The following is a 17081-nucleotide window of genomic DNA, read 5'->3' as shown; positions in this document are numbered from 1 at the left end:
CCTCCCAACTGAAATTCCAAGCATTCCACTTAGCATTTACCTAAGCTGAAGGCACTTCCATGCAAGAGTCGTGACTGCAGAGGTGCTGGGCCATGGAAGTGTTCTCTTACTACAGATCCCAAGAGCCTGTCCCTCTCTGACATTATGTCCTTAGTGTTGGCCGTTTCCGCTGTGTGAAGTCTGTTTCCAGAAATGATTAAATTATTCATAATGTCATCCTTATCATAGTCAAGCAAATTGGTTCTCATGGATCAAACTTTTCTGTGACTGGAAGACTAGTGAAACTAGGCAAAGAAGAATTTGTAATATTGGTATACATCATACATTTATTAGTGAACAACCCTCTCAAATCAGCCACAACAATTAAAAAAAAATATGATTGCACTACTCGGTAAAGCAGAACTAGCAACTTTCATTAAAAAAAGTACAAATCTTAAAAATTTCAATCAGTATACAGTTGTATATATAATACACTATACCTAGTTATATGTTAAATGCTACAAACAATATGATTCCAATGGAATGAAAAAATTATAGCATTAAGAACCATTTTCCTATATATAATATATATATTAGCTTTTTTATTTTTTTCCAAATACAAACATGGCAAAAATGAGGTAACTGTAAATGTGCAAGTACCAAAGCAAAATATCTTCCTAACACAGAACACATGCCCCTGGCCCTGTTGGCGGGTGGGTAGTCTGGAGTTCAGGAGAGGACCCCTAGAGGCCAGGGGGAGTAAGAACAGTAAACAAACCACAATCCCACAGCAAAAATCATTGGTAAACAATCAGTGGCATCTACGGAGCAATCAATAAACCACAAATTCTAAATAAATTTTAGCTGCTATATTGGAACACGTTTTTTTTTTTGCACCACACAAGCTGTGAGATTATTTATTAATTGGATCACAGAAAGACTACAAGATTCTATTTTCATCTGTCCTCTTGTTTAATTTTGGTTATTTGTAATTAGTTTGTGGGAGGATTTCTGGGAATTTGGGGTAAAGTCACAATATAGTATTTGGAAATTGCCAATTAGACACAAATCATGGTGCTCATGTTTTCAGTGAATAAAGGTATCAAACTACATTTCAAGATATTGACACTAACAGCTAGAGGCAAAAGGTACAGATTAACAATATTGGAATAAGTATGATAACATATTTTTTTCCTTTAACTGTATTGATTGCAACTGATCATGTTAGGGGTATTAGTACAACATGCTCTAAGAATACATGAGATCCCTGGCAAACTATTGCATTCCTGCAAGTGACAGTATCATACCTAAAACAGAACATCTAGCACCTTTTCACTATATGGCTTTCGATTAACTAGGTTCCAGGCATGTCATTTTCAGTCTCTGAGGCAATAACATAAGCACACCTGTAGTTAAGAACTTAAATTCTGGTTTCTTCCAGGTTTTTTTTTTTCCCTCTATTTTTTAAATTAAATTAATATTGATAGCGCAATAAAATCTTGTAGTCATTCAGTTGACTTTACAAATGTGTGCAGTACAATGCATGGCAGTTATCAGCTGAGCAGTAAGATCCCAATCCCCAGAACCCAAAGCCAACTAGAGCTAGCTAAAAACCAGTTGGGAGCTGGTCAGTACATGCATGCATATTGTGCACCATTAAATAGTCCCCCACCCCATTTCTAGATATCTTTCACTTAAAATACACATTGTTTTATTTTTTGTTTGTTTTTTAAAATCATGCAAACACCTTTAGAGTAGTTTGGAAGTGGTTTAGGTAGGATAGTGTGCATCTTGGCACATTTAAAAATGGGATCACAACCGCTATGTCTGTACGTGTGGTTTAAAAAGTACAAGAACACAAACAAAATGTTAAACAGGTTTGGATAACATACTCATAATGGCTGCAACGACACATTGCCTCTTTTCTGTTAATATTCATAACTTCTCTATCGATCTTTTTGCCTAGCATGCCTGTCTTTGATGTAATATCCTCTACTCCTGGCAAAATTAAGAGTATTACTTGAATTGATTACATAAAAAATGTGTATGGCCTGAGGAAAAACAACGAAAATTCAAATACACCCCTTTCATGGCACCCTTCCCATTTGAAATGTCTGTTTTCCTTTATTCTTATATACTGAGAGGCCCTGAGTAATTATTTTTTCAAACTCACAATATATGCCAGTGAACAGATATGTACACATAGATTATTTCTCAAAGCTGTGGGTTTAAACTCATTAAAATGGCTTTTTTTTTCTTTAGGTGGCACACACGTCACAAAGAGACTCACATTCGCTATAAAACATGGCAAGGTCCCTTTACACAAGAAAGCAAGTCTCCATCCTATGGGTTACAACTGCCTATCAGTGCTTATTGGGGTAGGAATATAAAGGAGTCCCCTACTTACACAACACTTAGGAAAGACCCCGTAGTAACATTTCATGACAATTTTTTTCACCCAAACTGTATTCAGTTTTGGAGGTCTGAACACGATGAGCGGAGAGCTGAATGAACAACAGTGTATCACTTCACTAAACACTTCAGCTCTAACTCTGTCACTTAAACCCCTCCAATCACCTTGAAATTACAGTCAACTGTAGAAACAGGTATCACCAGTGACTTTTACAGGGAGTTTCAACATTCTTTTGTCTTCAAAACAAGACGATTATCTAAAACCTCTCACACTGAAGCTAGGCATACAACGCTTGATCTTTTACAACATCATTAACAAGGCCCAAGACCTGACCAAGTTGCGAAAATATAGTAACACATACCATACACAAACCATGTTAGTGCTCTGACCTTATCCTTCAATATGTTTTCTCTAGAGATAAAACCAATAAATAACACCATTTAAAAACTGTATATTCTTAAAACAAGTGGAAATGACGAAGGATATATATATAGATTTTTTTTAAAGATTAATAATAGGTTTGTGCTTGTCAAGGTCTTGAAGGCAGATCTGAAATCTTGAAGAGTATATATTGAATATTTGGCTCACAAACAAAGAAATAGCCTGGTCTTCCAAAAACAGGAAGAAAATGTCCACTTAAACTCGTCACTCATTGCACATATTGCTTTCTGCACAGGCCCCCCCCCCCAGATCTCCAGCGACAGCATGGATGTCAGGTGGAGATAACCCTCCTCTTCCCCTCACTGATGCAGAGGTGCAAATACATGCTTCTCATTCCCCCTGGGCCGCTCTGGATAAGCTAGCAGTTCTTTTTTGTTTGCTTGTGTTCTTTCCTCTTTTTTTTTCTTTTCTTTTTTTTCTTGAACGGTGCCGATGCTCGATTAAAATATTGCTAGTCTGAATCAACAGTCCATGCAAATCCTTCAGTGCTGCCCTGGATCCAGCGGTTTGGACGGACACGAACAGCTCCGTGAACAACACACACACACACACGCGCGCACACACACAGACTCACTCTCACACACAATCACACACAGAAGATGGATGTGGTACTTGAGTCCTCGTCTCTCTCTCTCCCCCCCCCCCGCCATCTCTCTCTACAAAACTGAGAGAGCCCTCCACCATAGCAACAAGGGAAACCCGACAGCATTGTCTCGCGTCTCTTTTTTTTCTCTTCTTCTTCTTCTTCCACTCCTCGTCCTCCTCCTCCGTCCATCGGTTTCATTCAGGTCTCTGTCACAGAGTGGAGGACCAGGGCGGGGGGAGGGGAATATACCCAACAGGTGCATGTCCATCATTTGCAGTCCATTACCTCAGGCTTAGGAGAATCAGTACTTTTAACCACAGCAAGTCAACTTTCACAATAGCATTCGCAGATTTAAAAAGAAAAAAGGGATAGAACTATTGAAATCATCAATACATTATTGCGAAACATACATTATTAACAACTTTTCCCATCACCTACACAAACATGCATCTATGATGGTCAGGCTTCTCCTCCAAGCCAGTGGAATGGCCTAGTTTCCTTTCACCACGAAGAATTCATATTATTATTATTATTATGTCTGCTAATTGCACAATGCGTCAAGCTGAACAACCCATGGGCCACACCCCCTTCCCCTATCATCACCGACGCAGAACTCCCATCACGCACGGAAACTAAGCAGAACAAGAGAACAAAACTAAACCTTGTAAACAAAATGCCAACACAACATATATTGTAGGTAAAATCTTTGGAATCTGCAACACAGGGGCAGAGAGGCGGTGGATGGCTATCCCAGGACTCTGTGGCTATGTGGCTGTAGTAGGCAGTAGCTTTCATGAGACTCAGACGATGAAGCACAGCAGAGGTACGAACAGGCTCCAAACACAATCCTAGATTGCTTATTGTTGGGGGGCGGGGAGGAGGGGGCAGGAGTGGTAGGTTGGTTTTATTTTTGCTGGAGGACACAGGTTAGGTGGCAGGTGTCCCCCCGGCACAGGGACAGCCTCCGTGATTTTGTGCTGCTTTCCAATCAAGCGCTCAGAGCCTGGACTCACTCTACCTCCCGGTGCACCTCGGACGCGTCAGCTCGGCAGATTGGACAAGTGCGATTGGTCTGCAAGGCAAGGGCAGCGGAGTTAACCCCTCACGCTGTATGGGCAGGCTAGAGTGGATAAAGCGTTAACGTTGACATCAGCTTACCTTTAACCATTTGTCGACACACTTGGCATGGAACTCGTGGTTACAGGGTAACACCCGAAGTAGCTGCCTACACTCAAAGTCGCTAAAGCACACAACACACCTAAGAGAAATAAAGGATTATCAGAGTATGCGTGTTAATTGTAATGCATGGAATGAGGATTTCTACCTCCGCCAGCCTCCCCTGGTGCGAGCAGACTGAAGGTAGGAGTAAGGATGGAGCAGGAGAAGGGAAATGGCTACGGAATGCTTACAGCGTTTGTTCAGATTGATGGTTCTCTGGGTTGAACCTATAGGAAGGAAGCTGCTCTATGTCGGCTTTCGTGAGTCCGCGAGGTTTGGCCTCTCCCAGTCTCTCAGCCAGGTTTAGTAGTGCCTAGGAGAGAAGAGTGTGTGAGAAATATATGATATATAACCAAAAACACAAGGGTGCTGCAAAAGTACAAACTAGTAAAACATAAATATTTGTTTGTGGCTCTTTACTAGTGTAGTAGTGTACACAAGTGGGTAGGTACTGTAGGACATTCACTTATTTATGTTTATTAGCTGGTATGATGAACCAGAACACTTACCTCATAGTTCTCCATCTCAACATCGTCAACATCTAGGTCCAGGCTGATGGCTGGCCCGACTGCAGTTGGAGGCACAGGAAGCATTGACCTGCAGAGAGGAAAGAGGAGTCACATATGACCCAGATGAAACAGTAACAATGCATTTGGGATGTGAATATGCTTGTTACATCCCAGCTAACTCCGTCCCCCAGGCTATTGCGCAGTGTATATAAGGCAGGAATAAGGACAGAAACCTGGCCTTAGTGGGAGTCAAATATTTATCGTCATTAATGTTAGCGAATCACACGGCGGCGAGGCTTAGCTCCGAATCAGGAATGTGTGGTGTCCAAGCACTGGGGGGGAGGTGCTGTGGGAGATGATTGATGCGGGGTAAAGCCAATGGCTGTGCCGCCCATTTTCAACACTCTTTCTATTGGCTTAATGAAGGCCAACTTTGACGCATTGGTCCAGCAAACCTTTCACGCATTTGGGCGGAAGTGTCTGAGAACAAGACTACATCCTAGCGGCATGTCAATGTGAAGAGTAAACATTTGGTATAGAGTAGGCTACAAGATGAGCGCTACTCATGTCAAGGAGGGGAGGGTGTGCGTCTAGTAGTACCAGAGTTTCCCCTACAATTGATTTGTTTTGGCCTGCCTTGAACTTTTTGGCTTACATAAAAACTCAATAGAAAATGTTGGTAATGGCAACCCTGGATGCAGATTTGGATGTGGATCACTTACTAAGAACACATCTCAGGGAAACAAGCAAGAGGAGGGGATGTGTCTAGTGGTACTCACAGGAAGTAGGGCAGGAAGCCTGGGTAGTAGGGTGGTGGAGGCGGGGGAGGGGGCAGGGGCTGCTGTAGCCGGTATCTCTGTCCACTCACACGTCGTGGCAGCATGTGGGGGTATGGCTAGAGAGAGAGAGAGAGACACACACACACTTGAACAAATTTTGCGATAAGACTAAAGAAAAAATGTCTCCTTATAACGTGATGGCCTTTGTTGAATACGAAGGAACAAATGCCTTGTATGTGCACTGGGCTATAGCTGTATTGCCTGAAGGCTTACCACTCCAAAGGGCAGCTCTTGGTGAAGAGGCTCTTGAGGGAGGTACTGGAGAGGGACAGAGGGAGGCATCGCTGGTGGGTGATGGGAGGGAGGGTAAGAGAAAGTCCCTAGCGGGTGCTGGTCCCCTCTGAGGTCCACTTCATTCTCTACCCTCTGTAGAGGCTGGGGGAAGAGGGCAAAACAACTGAGTGCTGTGCCGATGTCGTGGCTTGGCGGTACCGTATCTGGCATTAAGCACAAAGTTTGATACCCTGGTGTGGTCTAAATATTAGTCAAAAATGCAATAAAATGCACCCTTAAAAAAAATATGTAAACAATAATAATAATTGGAGTGCCATACATATATCACACTACTTTGGTGCATGGGAGGGAGAAATTTAAAAAAAAAAAAAAAAAAAATAGGACCAATTGCTGAAGGTTTTTACTCATGTTAATCCATTATTACAGTGTGTACACGTTCTGGTCGGTACACAGAGTACAGTTTCAGATTAATCTGGAATGATTTAGGCTACCCATGTGTAACAGCTGGGCATGAGTGTGTGGAGTACTCACCATGCGTGGGTGCTGAGGCTGTAAAGGGACGAACTGGCTCAGAGGAGTAAGGTGCGGTGGCTGGTGCGGGGGCACAGGGGGGTTGGGGTGCAGTATAAAATGCTCACTGGAGATCAGGGGTGGAAAGGCTTGGTAAGACACTGGCAAATGCTGCATTGTACATGCTTGGATGAGCTGGAAGAGAGAGAGAGAGAGAGAGAGAGAGAGAAACAGGCACATACAAACAAGGACACACAAGAAACACGTGGTGAATAAAGACAGCAAAGGAAGTAATGAAGGCAGACACTTTTTCTAAAGGCTGATGAATTTGATAATGGAACATTTGTTTGTGTGGCTATAACCATCCCGAAACACCCCCAGGCTCACAATCTGGACATTCACAAGCCAAAGCATGGGAGTCTAACAAGCAGTACAAAACATGGTATTCTAGTCTATGGATAATGTCAGCCAAATATGCCCAGTCCTAGCTCTACACAAATACATAAGCCAAGAGTTTGAATGTCCACAGCACAGATGCAATGATGCCAGCACAATTGCCTTGCTATATGTTTTTAGACAAGCCTTCATATAAAGTGACTAAACAGCACAATCTAATATTTCATTGCACAAATTCATTTAAACAGCATATGACCAATATACATGTGAACAAACTGAATGTGTAGGGGCTGGAGGAGCTGAGTGATCCTAATATAAGCCCAACAACATAGTTCTGTGCTCCTACATCACTCAAACAAACATTACATGTTGCATTTGCAAGATAAACCTGAAGGGGCAGCTTAACAAGTATCCAAAACACAAACACTGACACAGAGCCAGGCTGGAGTGGTATGGTGTGTGTTGGTAGCAAGGCTGGAGTGGTATGGTGTGTGTTGGTAGCGAGGCTGGAGTGGTATGGTGTGTGTTGGTAGCGAGGCTGGAGTGGTATGGTGTGTGTTGGTAGCGAGGCTGGAGTGGTATGGTGTGTGTTGGTAGCGAGGCTGGAGTGGTATGGTGTGTGTTGGTAGCAAGGCTGGAGTGGTATGGTGTGTGTTGGTAGCAAGGCTGGAGTGGTATGGTGTGTGTTGGTGGTAGGGGGTGTGCTACATGGATGTCATTGACATTCCAGCTCTTCCTTTTCAAACTCACAGGAGGAGGAAGGCAGCAGAGCAGAGAGAGCTGTCCGCTGAACATTACCGAGCATGCTGGGAGCTGCTGAGTGTTGCACCCTGGAATAGGCTGCCCGGTGTGGATGGGAAAACCGTGGGTCGTCACCGTGGTAACTGTGTAAGATATTGGAACGGATCCTTGGTGCATCTTCGGAGGGAGACAGAGACAAAGCTGGGTGACGCACTCACTTTGTCCAAACAAATTGATTAGAAACGTTGAGCATGAATTATTATTGTCAGTGTCTAACTTTTAGTGCAGCTTTCTTACCTTATCATAACCCAAAAAACTATCTTTACAGGGACCAGACAGTGTTTCACTGTTAAAGACAATATTGTGTAATAAGACAATTCTGCATATCATATTAACCAAACCATAGCATTCAGAGGTGTAAGGTATACAGAGGGGAAACCTTTAGGCCTGCTTAGAGCTTCAGTCCCATCCGTTACCTGGTCGTGTAGATCCACCATGATGGGGCTCTGCTGAGACGGATGTGCGGCAGGGTGAAGCATGCGTGGCGGTGCACTGGTGTGGCTGTACTGTCTGGACTCATCTAAAGAAACCTGCTGATGATGATGATGATGCTGCTGCTGCTGCGTGAAGAGCGGATGGTGGAAGTTTTCATCCTGGAGCAGGGAGTTGTGCAGTATGGGTCTGTCTCGCCTCACCCACTGACGTCTCACTGGCGGGCTGAAAGACCAAGCACATTTATGTTTAGAATATGGTATTAGTTCATATTTTGCTTATTGTATTATTTGTTTTGTAAAGCGCTTTTTGACAACATGTGCAAATAAACGTAATGGATTGATAAACAACATGTGCATGGACAACTAGCATGTACTTCTTCATTCTGTTCAACACTCACTACAACAATGTTTTTATTCTTAATCCAGTGAAAGCAAACTAGTGCCATCAACTAAAACCTCAGGACGGTACCTTATGACACAAAACAGGAGCAGGATTAAATAATACTATAAGGAGTAGTATTTACCTTCTCCTGAGATGCACTGGGGTGTTGCAGGGCTCTGCAGGGAACCTCCTCTGGTTTAAGGGGGCTGTTGGTGGCCGCCTATTCACTGCTATTTCCCATGGTCGCATTGGTGACGTTGTGGGGACGAGTCACACTCTGGATGAGGAGACCAGTGGCACTTGTGTCTTATAGCCTCTGATTGTCTTTACCCTGCAAACAGAACAATAACCAAATCACACTCACAATCGTGTACATACACTGGTTGAATCAAAAAGTATGTCTAGGCCTATAACTCTACTTTTAGCAAAGGGGGGCTTGTTTAAACTTAATTTACTATCAGACTGAAATTAGAGTTGAAAACAATGACTGTGCTGGGGTAACTAGGGTGGGCAAAACACACCCATTATATAGATAGCTAACATTAGCAGTAAGGATGTTGACTGTTTCGGCCAGAGATGACTTGGTCGACTTCAAGGTAACTTGCCACTGTTTACAAATAGGGGGCGCTAAAGCTAACTTAAACTAAAACAAGGCAAGCCATGTGCTCATGAAAGAAACAAAGCAACAACAAAGGACGTAGGACTAGCTAGCCACCTAGCTAACTTAGCGCAACAAATTTAAAACGCACATGAATGCAGAAAGCATGCAACAACAATAGATACAGCATTTTGCTACACTTCGACTTCAATTTCCATCAGAAGTAAATGTTAAGCCTCAACAAAAGCATAAAAGGCACTTCTGGTCTGGTGCAGAGAGCTAAGCTATTTCTATATGAAGAAACTCGAAGCTTGTCTGCATTGCAAACTATAGATCACTGTTCATTCTAGAATTCGTAGCTACCTCGTAAGAGCAACCCATTGCATTCATTAACTAGCGAACAAGGTAGAATTGCTGCTGCTTTACCCCTCCTATGGCTTAGCTTACTTGCTTTGGTCAGGAGACAATGATGTACGGACCTTGATATTGCAAGCTAGCAGGTGGCTAGCTAACTGGCAAGAGATGAGGCAGGTCAGAGAGACAGCAAGTACTGACGTTTCAGTTTTGCCTTGTCTTTTCAAGTATCAGTGGCAGATCCAGAGTTGCCTGTGTGTCCTGGCTCTCTAGTTTAGCGGCTGTAAAACTGGGTAACATTAGCTAGCTAGTTGTTATGCTAGCTACTTGCTCCCTACACACCATCCGTTTAGAAAAGTAAAACTGGAAAATTATTCATAATGTTCCTGCCAGTTAACTGAATCTAACTGATTATCTTAGAATGACTATATAATTCAACATTCCTTCGCGCGTGTGGTCAATGTGGCTAGCTAGATGTGCCTCTTGAACAGCGTTGTTTAATGTAACCACGCCTTCTTCCTACAACTAATGTGGGAAAATCACCAATCAAAAACAGTGGGCGTACCGACCCCAATGTTGATTACATTTTGGATAGGCCAACATTGTATCCAAATACATATCCCATAACAAAACAATTCGGAAGTTGCTTTTGTTTTGAAAATCACATCAGAGGAAGTGGAATAAAAAGTATATGGTGTAAACCAAAAGCAAACAATTGTGTTAAGGTAGTGCATTATTGCTACTGCCTATGATCAGCACCTCATACAGTTGCATCAAGAATGCATAGGCCTGTATGGAAACATGAGTTTGTATTGCTGAACATCTTAACTAGTATGGACATTCAAAAATGGATTTAGCTAGCAGACAAAAAACCTAAAGGACCAATGTACTCTAGACATGGAACTCTGAGCTGTAAAACAACAAGATATCTATTGGAAATCCAGCAAGATTCCCACTGATCCTACTACCTTGATACCAGTCCTTCCTAGCCTGTGAAATACCCTCTTCTGTGAAGTATTTCACAATGATCTGTTTATGGTCCGGGGGGACTAGATGAAGGCCTACATTTTGTGTCCATGTACAACTTTGACTGGCAATAATACCCACTCAGCACAACCAGCACAAAGCACACAAAGAAAGCAACGTTACCTCTTTGCTCTGATTGTTAATCATGTGATCTTGTCTTGAGGTAGCACAACCATGGCAGGAAAACGCATCTCTTAGCTCCACTATCCAACTTATGCCTCTGAGAGGATTGGATAGGTGTAGGCAGTATGATAGTTAACTCTGATAGTCAAAGTGGAATTTGCAATACTGTTTACACTTGTCCAATCCTCTCAGGTCTACACAAGTGTGAGGGTAGAAGCTTCGGGGTTATCTGAGATTTAGCACAAGAATCTTACAAGGCAATGAGGGCATTCTGTCTGCTCTGAAGCCTACTGCCAACTGCTGGTAGCTCAGCACTGCTCAGTCTGTTTCATCCAACGATGTATATACGTCTGTCTCATCATGTCCTACATTTACAGTCTCATGTGTAAACATCCAGTAGTCAAAATAAGGTGTACACCTACATCCTATGGAGCGAATTAATTGCATTTAATCACATGGGTAGTAAATGTATGTTTCTGACAATGTTAAGTGCAAATGTAACTCATGCTCAACATTAACTACTGCAGATAAGCCACCATGTTCCTTTTACTAGCAGCTAAATTGATTTTAGCCCATTCCCTCCTCCTTCAAAATCAGTCAGCCTTAGGTCGTCAGTCTGTCATCTCCCATGAACAATGGAGAAATTGTCTGTAGAACAATTGCACAGAGGGGACTGACTGTACTTGTCCTGTGTGCACTGCACTGACCTAGAAATGATAACCCAATGTGTCTGCATGTCCTGATGCCTATGATATCCAACCGTCAGTCCCCCATCAATTAGAATAAACTAAAAAAAAGTGTTGATTAGCCTATGGGGCAGCATTGCACTAGCATAGCATGGCTAGTTGTATAACTGATAACTTCACATGTGGTAATGCAAAAAGTTGTAACTTTGCACATACAAGCTGGGATCCCTAATGTAGGCCTATAGCTAGTAGAGGCATCTTATCCCAGATGTAAGCTATAGCATTACAGCATGTAGGGATCCATTGCCATACATCTCATGTCAAATATGTCTATTTGATGGAGGCCCTGCAACAGTACTTATTGTGTAACAAAGTGTAACTAACTATGACACGCTGGATATGCAGTGGCCCCATCTACAACTACCAAATGTAATTATTAATATAATCCTATTCACAGACGGGGTTAGATGTGCAGTAGCTTCTGCAAAGAAACAAACATTTGCACTATTACTCGCACCAGGCCCATTGCCTCTATAACCATGATCCGATTACGTAACACTTGCACCAAATATCCAACTCGGGAGGGCAAAATTAATTGTCGGATGGAGCCCATGGTTCTGTACCAAAAAGCTGGTTGAAAGTTTGAAGTGTAAGGCCTTATAGATGCAGTTCTGTTTAAGTTGGTAGAGCATGCATACATTTAGTCTGGCTTCACGTACACTTTGCAAACTAGCTAGAACATAGGTTTATGTTTTTACTCTGTAGACCCCATGCATAATTTCGTCCAGAAACAGTCTAGGCCTACATCATTTATTATTTCTTTGCATCTGCACGTCAGGGCCCATCCGTTTGCTCACTGCAGAGCAAAACACTGCAATGTTGCAGACGGGAACATTACGATACGGGGAAGGTGACAAATGTATCTTGATTATAATGTTTAGGTTCCTGGTTATAAGACTATTTGTCAAGGATGGATGAAGCGCAAGGATGGAGCCCGTTTCCTATGCACAGAGCCGAAAGTAAACATTACAACATAGCTTTCCTAGCAAGCAACAAAACAAGGAGGGGCTGAAGCCAGGCTGGGGGAAAAGGCAAACAGCGAAGCCCAACGCAGTTCCCCGGAAAAACTGAAGCCCAGCAAGCTAGCACGCAAGCAGGCACAAAACCCATGAAACTCTGCTGAGACAACGTGATAAATAGAGTCCTAAATCATTACCTGATTGTTAATTGGCAAGCATTTGATTCACTGATATTTCCCCTTGTAATCCTTCACATCTCGTTCATATATTCGGTGCGGCATTATCGTCAGCTGTTCCTGTATGGAACATTCCGTGGATTTCACCACTATTGTAAAGAAGGTAAAAACATTAGACCATATATTCCAAAACGCATAATAACAGTATCTTACGCGGATAATTTTCCAAAGCACCCCCAAGTTCTCCTATCAATGTGCATTACACACGAGTGCACATGACTGATAGTGCAGCCAGTACAGTTTCTCTTTTTTGCAGTCAAACGTTTTACCCCCATTTAGACGCATTTGAGAGAGCGCACTTCATCCTGTCAGTTTTACCGTAATGACCGTATGAGTGTGAAAGTAATCTCCCCAATGTCATGTGTCGGTTATCAAGATCACTTGAGAATAGGCAGGTCAATGGCCTATGATCTAAGGGTGTTTTACTTCATTTGCCACCTTTTAATTTTTTTGTGACTTCACTATGATGTTCCCTAGTATACGTTGTTTGCAGCATATCGCTTTGGCTGATTCCTTACACCAGGTAGAACAATGAAGGGATCGATAAATAAAGCAGACAGTCATGGAACATGATTAATTGAATTTGAGGAAAGAATAATATTGTCAGGTATTTTCAAAATAATTAATGGGCTTGCAAGTCCAACTATATTTCTTTCAGACCTATTATTGGGCTTGCTTCAACAATACTTGCTCATACTGATTATTATCCGACATGTACATTATTTATTCCAACTGCTACTCCAACTCGACAAGTGGATACAGTATGGGTAGAGTCTGACTGCGAGGGGATGGATTTGAGGGGAAGGGAGAAGGATACAAAAAGATGGTCAGAAACCGGAAGAGGGGTAACAGTAAGGTTGGAGGTATGGGAGGATCTGGTGAAGACTAGGTTGAGCTGATCCTTATGAGTCGGAGGAGAGTGGGAAAGGGTAAGGTCAAACGAGGAGAGACGTGAAACGTCTGACTGTATGTTGAAGTCACCCAGTAGTGTGAGCGGTGTGCCATTCTCAGGGAAGAAGCTGAGAAGGACATCCATCTCTTCCAAGAAGAGTGTGTCTCATCCAGAGACGAGGCACCCCCTCGTCCAGAGAGTCTAGAGGAGTGAGAAAAGGAGTAGGCATCAGTGAGGGTTGCCGGAGTAGCTGTGTTTTCCGGTATAATCCATGTCTCGGTGAGAGCCAGGAAGTGGAGGGACATGAAGCAGGCATGGGCTGAGATAGCCTCTGCTTTCCAGACCGCTGTCTGGAAGTTATAAAGTCATCCTGCGACAGCAAGGTCGTGGCCAGTTGAGCATAGTGGGTAGACAACATAGATGGGTTGCAAGGGGGGGTATAACGTCTATGTGTCCTCCTGGGGGACGAAATAACAGGAATGGAGAGAAAGCACATTATGGCAGTTACAGCTATAGTTAAAGAGTAAGGTAATATGAGTGCTAAATACACTACACAAGAGTAGTGAAAACAAATACTTAGTAGTCTGGCACAGATAGACTCCCTCGTCTTTGTGTCAGGTGTCTTCATGTCAATCGCTGTTAGACAGTCAAGATAGAAGTACAGATTCTATAATTGCTGATGACCTAGCAGAGTTGCAGCCCCTCCCACCTAACGACCAGTTAACGACCAGCATGTTTAAGTAGTTAGCAAAGTTGCAGCCCCTCTATCTATCATCTTTAAACTTTTTTCTATTACCAAAATAAGACTTTGCATGCCCACAAAGTTTCTTCTGGAACTTATTTTTCAAGTTCAACATTTTCCCACTGTATCTACTCATACAACTGTGAAGCTATTCACACCGATCTAACTTTACAATGTGCAGAGAGGTCCCACTCATGTTGCTATGACTTTGATTATGATACTTTTGATACTTTTTAAACTATACAAACTTGAAAGTGCATTTCCTAACATGGAGGTCTATGGAAACCAATATATATATATATATTTTAAACATTTTTTATTTAAATTTGATTTGATGCACTTTGAGATTATTTTTGTATAATACAAAGTGCTTTATAAATGTAATAAATTATTATTATTAGTCTATTATCATTATTATTATTATTATTATTATTATTATTATTATTATTATTATTATTATTATTATTATTATTATTATTATTAGACTGCAAGCCCTCAAAGTTTCACCTGGAACTTCTTTTTCTAGTTTTGTAGTTTTGTATGATTATAAAGCTTGAGCATGTTGCACTGCCTCCCTCTAGTGGGCAAACGGGTCGCAGGCGTTGCAATTTATCTTGTTTCAATCAACCTATAGTGACATTTCAGATCATTTATGTAGAAACATTTACCTTTTCATTGCAAAGACATATATTTCCACACAATTGACATGATGATATAAAAAATATAGCATTCATGCATTCTGCCTCAATAGTCCTTCGGCTATAGTTATTATACATCAAAATGTCCTCCTGTCCTGTGTGACTATTGCTCTATTATTATTTGTTTTGCCTGATGGGGTCACTGCTGTGTTAGTTGTCTGTGCCTTTTGTATTTGTTTTGCAATATCTGTATTACTGAATTCTCTGTAATATTATGCCAACCTGTGATGTACAAAAACTTTTCTTAACGGAAGAATTAATTCATCCATCCATTCATTCATTCATTCATTCATTCATTCATTCATTCATTATTACACTTTACAACATGTTTATATACAAATAAAGATGACATTTTTCAAATTGTTTTTATATGTGAAAGATGATGCCTGACAATATGAGTTATGATGACCACCACTGTCTATTTGAGTCTACGTGTAACACAATAACCTTTAGACTCATATTAAACAGATGATGATTGCACTGTGCAATGTGAAAAGGCAATAAAGCAGATCTGGATGTGTTACACCCTATGTTTTTAATAACTTCCCACAACCATCCAATCCATTTAAGAGTTATATAGTCATCATAGGCAGTATTATCACTTCTCTGGTCTAGTCATAGAAATATCCACCTGAAGGAGCAGGAAACCCTTACTGATTAGACAATCCATGCACCTTTCCATACACACCTTTGATTTATAAAATGGCTACTTGTTGCCTACCATAAAATCACAACATGGTTTCGATGTCTTGTTTCGATTATCCTGTGGTGGTAGATCACACACTTATACATTAGATAAAATGTAATACTTATTATTCATGCTGGAAACTTTTGTTGTCAACTCAAACATAGTTTTTATTGCTTTTTAAAACATGTTTCTATTTACTGGACTGGGAGTGTTTTATGATATAATTACAATTCTCCTCAGCCCTTGATATGACTGAAAACAGTAACCATATATTCTACCTACTGACTATTTACAGTAGGGCATGGCTACATACGTAAAATTAGTCATAAGCCAATGTCTAAGTGGATAAGATTAGAAAACTGTGACAGGACTCCTAATGGCTCTGTGGTGTACATTCTGGAAGCCTGTCCAAGCTATGACATGAATGATGTAGCATATTCAAACTTAAACTCTCAGGTCCAGACACAGATTAAGCCTAGTCCTGGGATAAAACTATTTTCAATAGAAAATCTCCACTGAAGATGCATTTTAGTCTAGGCCGGCTCTCAATGTAATAGTGACATCAAAAGTGACGTCGTCCAATCGTAGCATATTTTTTTGTTCATTGTCTGGGGCCAATACTAACTTGTACTGTGTTTTGTGGTCACTCCCTGTTTCAGAGCATAACATAATACTTAAGTGGGTTGTATGGCATTCAGCTTATTGCTAGGATTTGGACATTTGTCAGGATTTTCTCTGTGTATGTTGTTCCTCATTTGACCTTTGTCCTGTCCCAACCCTGGGGTCAAAGTCTTAATTTACAGGTGGTGATCAAGCAGTCTGGACCTACAGAAGAAATCTAGTCACAGAATCTTGTGATCAGAATCTTGATGATTTATTGAAAGTCCAACCAATATTTTGCCAACAAGCTATCTTAGTCAGGGCTTTGATAAAATCTGGATAGACACCTGGTTTTACAGTAAATAAGTTTGATGAAATCCTATGAACATCAACTGCTAGATGGTGTGAAGGTTGTCTAAATCTGTCTCCAAGTCAGCAGTGTGGAATAAATGTATTGTTGTTTTCTGTCACAACAAAAATTTCACATCATCGCTTTTGTTTTGAGGCAAATATCTGGTAATAAAGCAAGTGGACATTGGAGAAGAAGATAATCCTTTGTGCTACTCATGATAATTACTGGGAGAAGCGAATGGGGGAAGGGGGCTTATTGGTAGGAGCTCATTAGTGTGGTGGGGGGGTCTTTGCTGCCTGGGAGAGACACAGACCCACTGGTTGGT

The 17081-nt window shown here is 41.5% G+C and overlaps 1 protein-coding gene across 3 annotated transcripts; it reads right to left on the bottom strand.

Annotated features, from left to right (window-relative positions):
- Nucleotides 1–306: 306 nt before the first annotated feature.
- rnf44 (ring finger protein 44) lies at nt 307–13040 on the bottom strand. 3 transcript variants are annotated; one of them, XM_083685726.1, is made up of 11 exons: nt 12746–13040; nt 8885–9073; nt 8343–8583; nt 7876–8043; nt 6751–6924; nt 6199–6360; nt 5926–6041; nt 5147–5234; nt 4829–4950; nt 4578–4677; nt 307–4491 (listed from the first exon to the last, which is right to left on the bottom strand). In XM_083685726.1, the coding sequence occupies exons 2-11, from the start codon at nt 8989–8991 to the stop codon at nt 4429–4431; spliced, it is 1341 nt and encodes a 446-aa protein (XP_083541852.1). In that variant the 5' UTR covers nt 8992–9073; nt 12746–13040; the 3' UTR covers nt 307–4428. The 3 variants fall into 3 exon arrangements, with proteins under 3 accessions (XP_083541852.1, XP_083541854.1, XP_083541853.1); XM_083685728.1 differs by having other exon boundaries at nt 7924–8043; XM_083685727.1 differs by lacking the exon at nt 12746–13040 and adding an exon at nt 9788–10127.
- Nucleotides 13041–17081: the final 4041 nt, after the last annotated feature.

Source organism: Argentina silus (genome assembly GCF_951799395.1).
Source record: "Argentina silus genome assembly, chromosome: 15".
NCBI classification, from domain to species: Eukaryota; Metazoa; Chordata; class Actinopteri; order Argentiniformes; family Argentinidae; genus Argentina; species Argentina silus.
This window is presented reverse-complemented; position numbering and strand designations above follow the sequence as displayed.

Excerpts from the sequence above, each read along its gene's own strand:
- rnf44 (XM_083685726.1), bottom strand. The coding sequence starts at position 8,991 with ATGCGACCATGGGAAATAGCAGTGAATAGGCGGCCACCAACAGCCCCC. Across the intron at positions 5,235-5,925 it reads GGCTTCCTGCCCTACTTCCT|GTCAATGCTTCCTGTGCCTC; the intron begins GTGAGTACCACT and ends TCCTCTCTGCAG. Across the intron at positions 4,492-4,577 it reads GTGTCGACAAATGGTTAAAG|ACCAATCGCACTTGTCCAAT; the intron begins GTAAGCTGATGT and ends CTTGCCTTGCAG.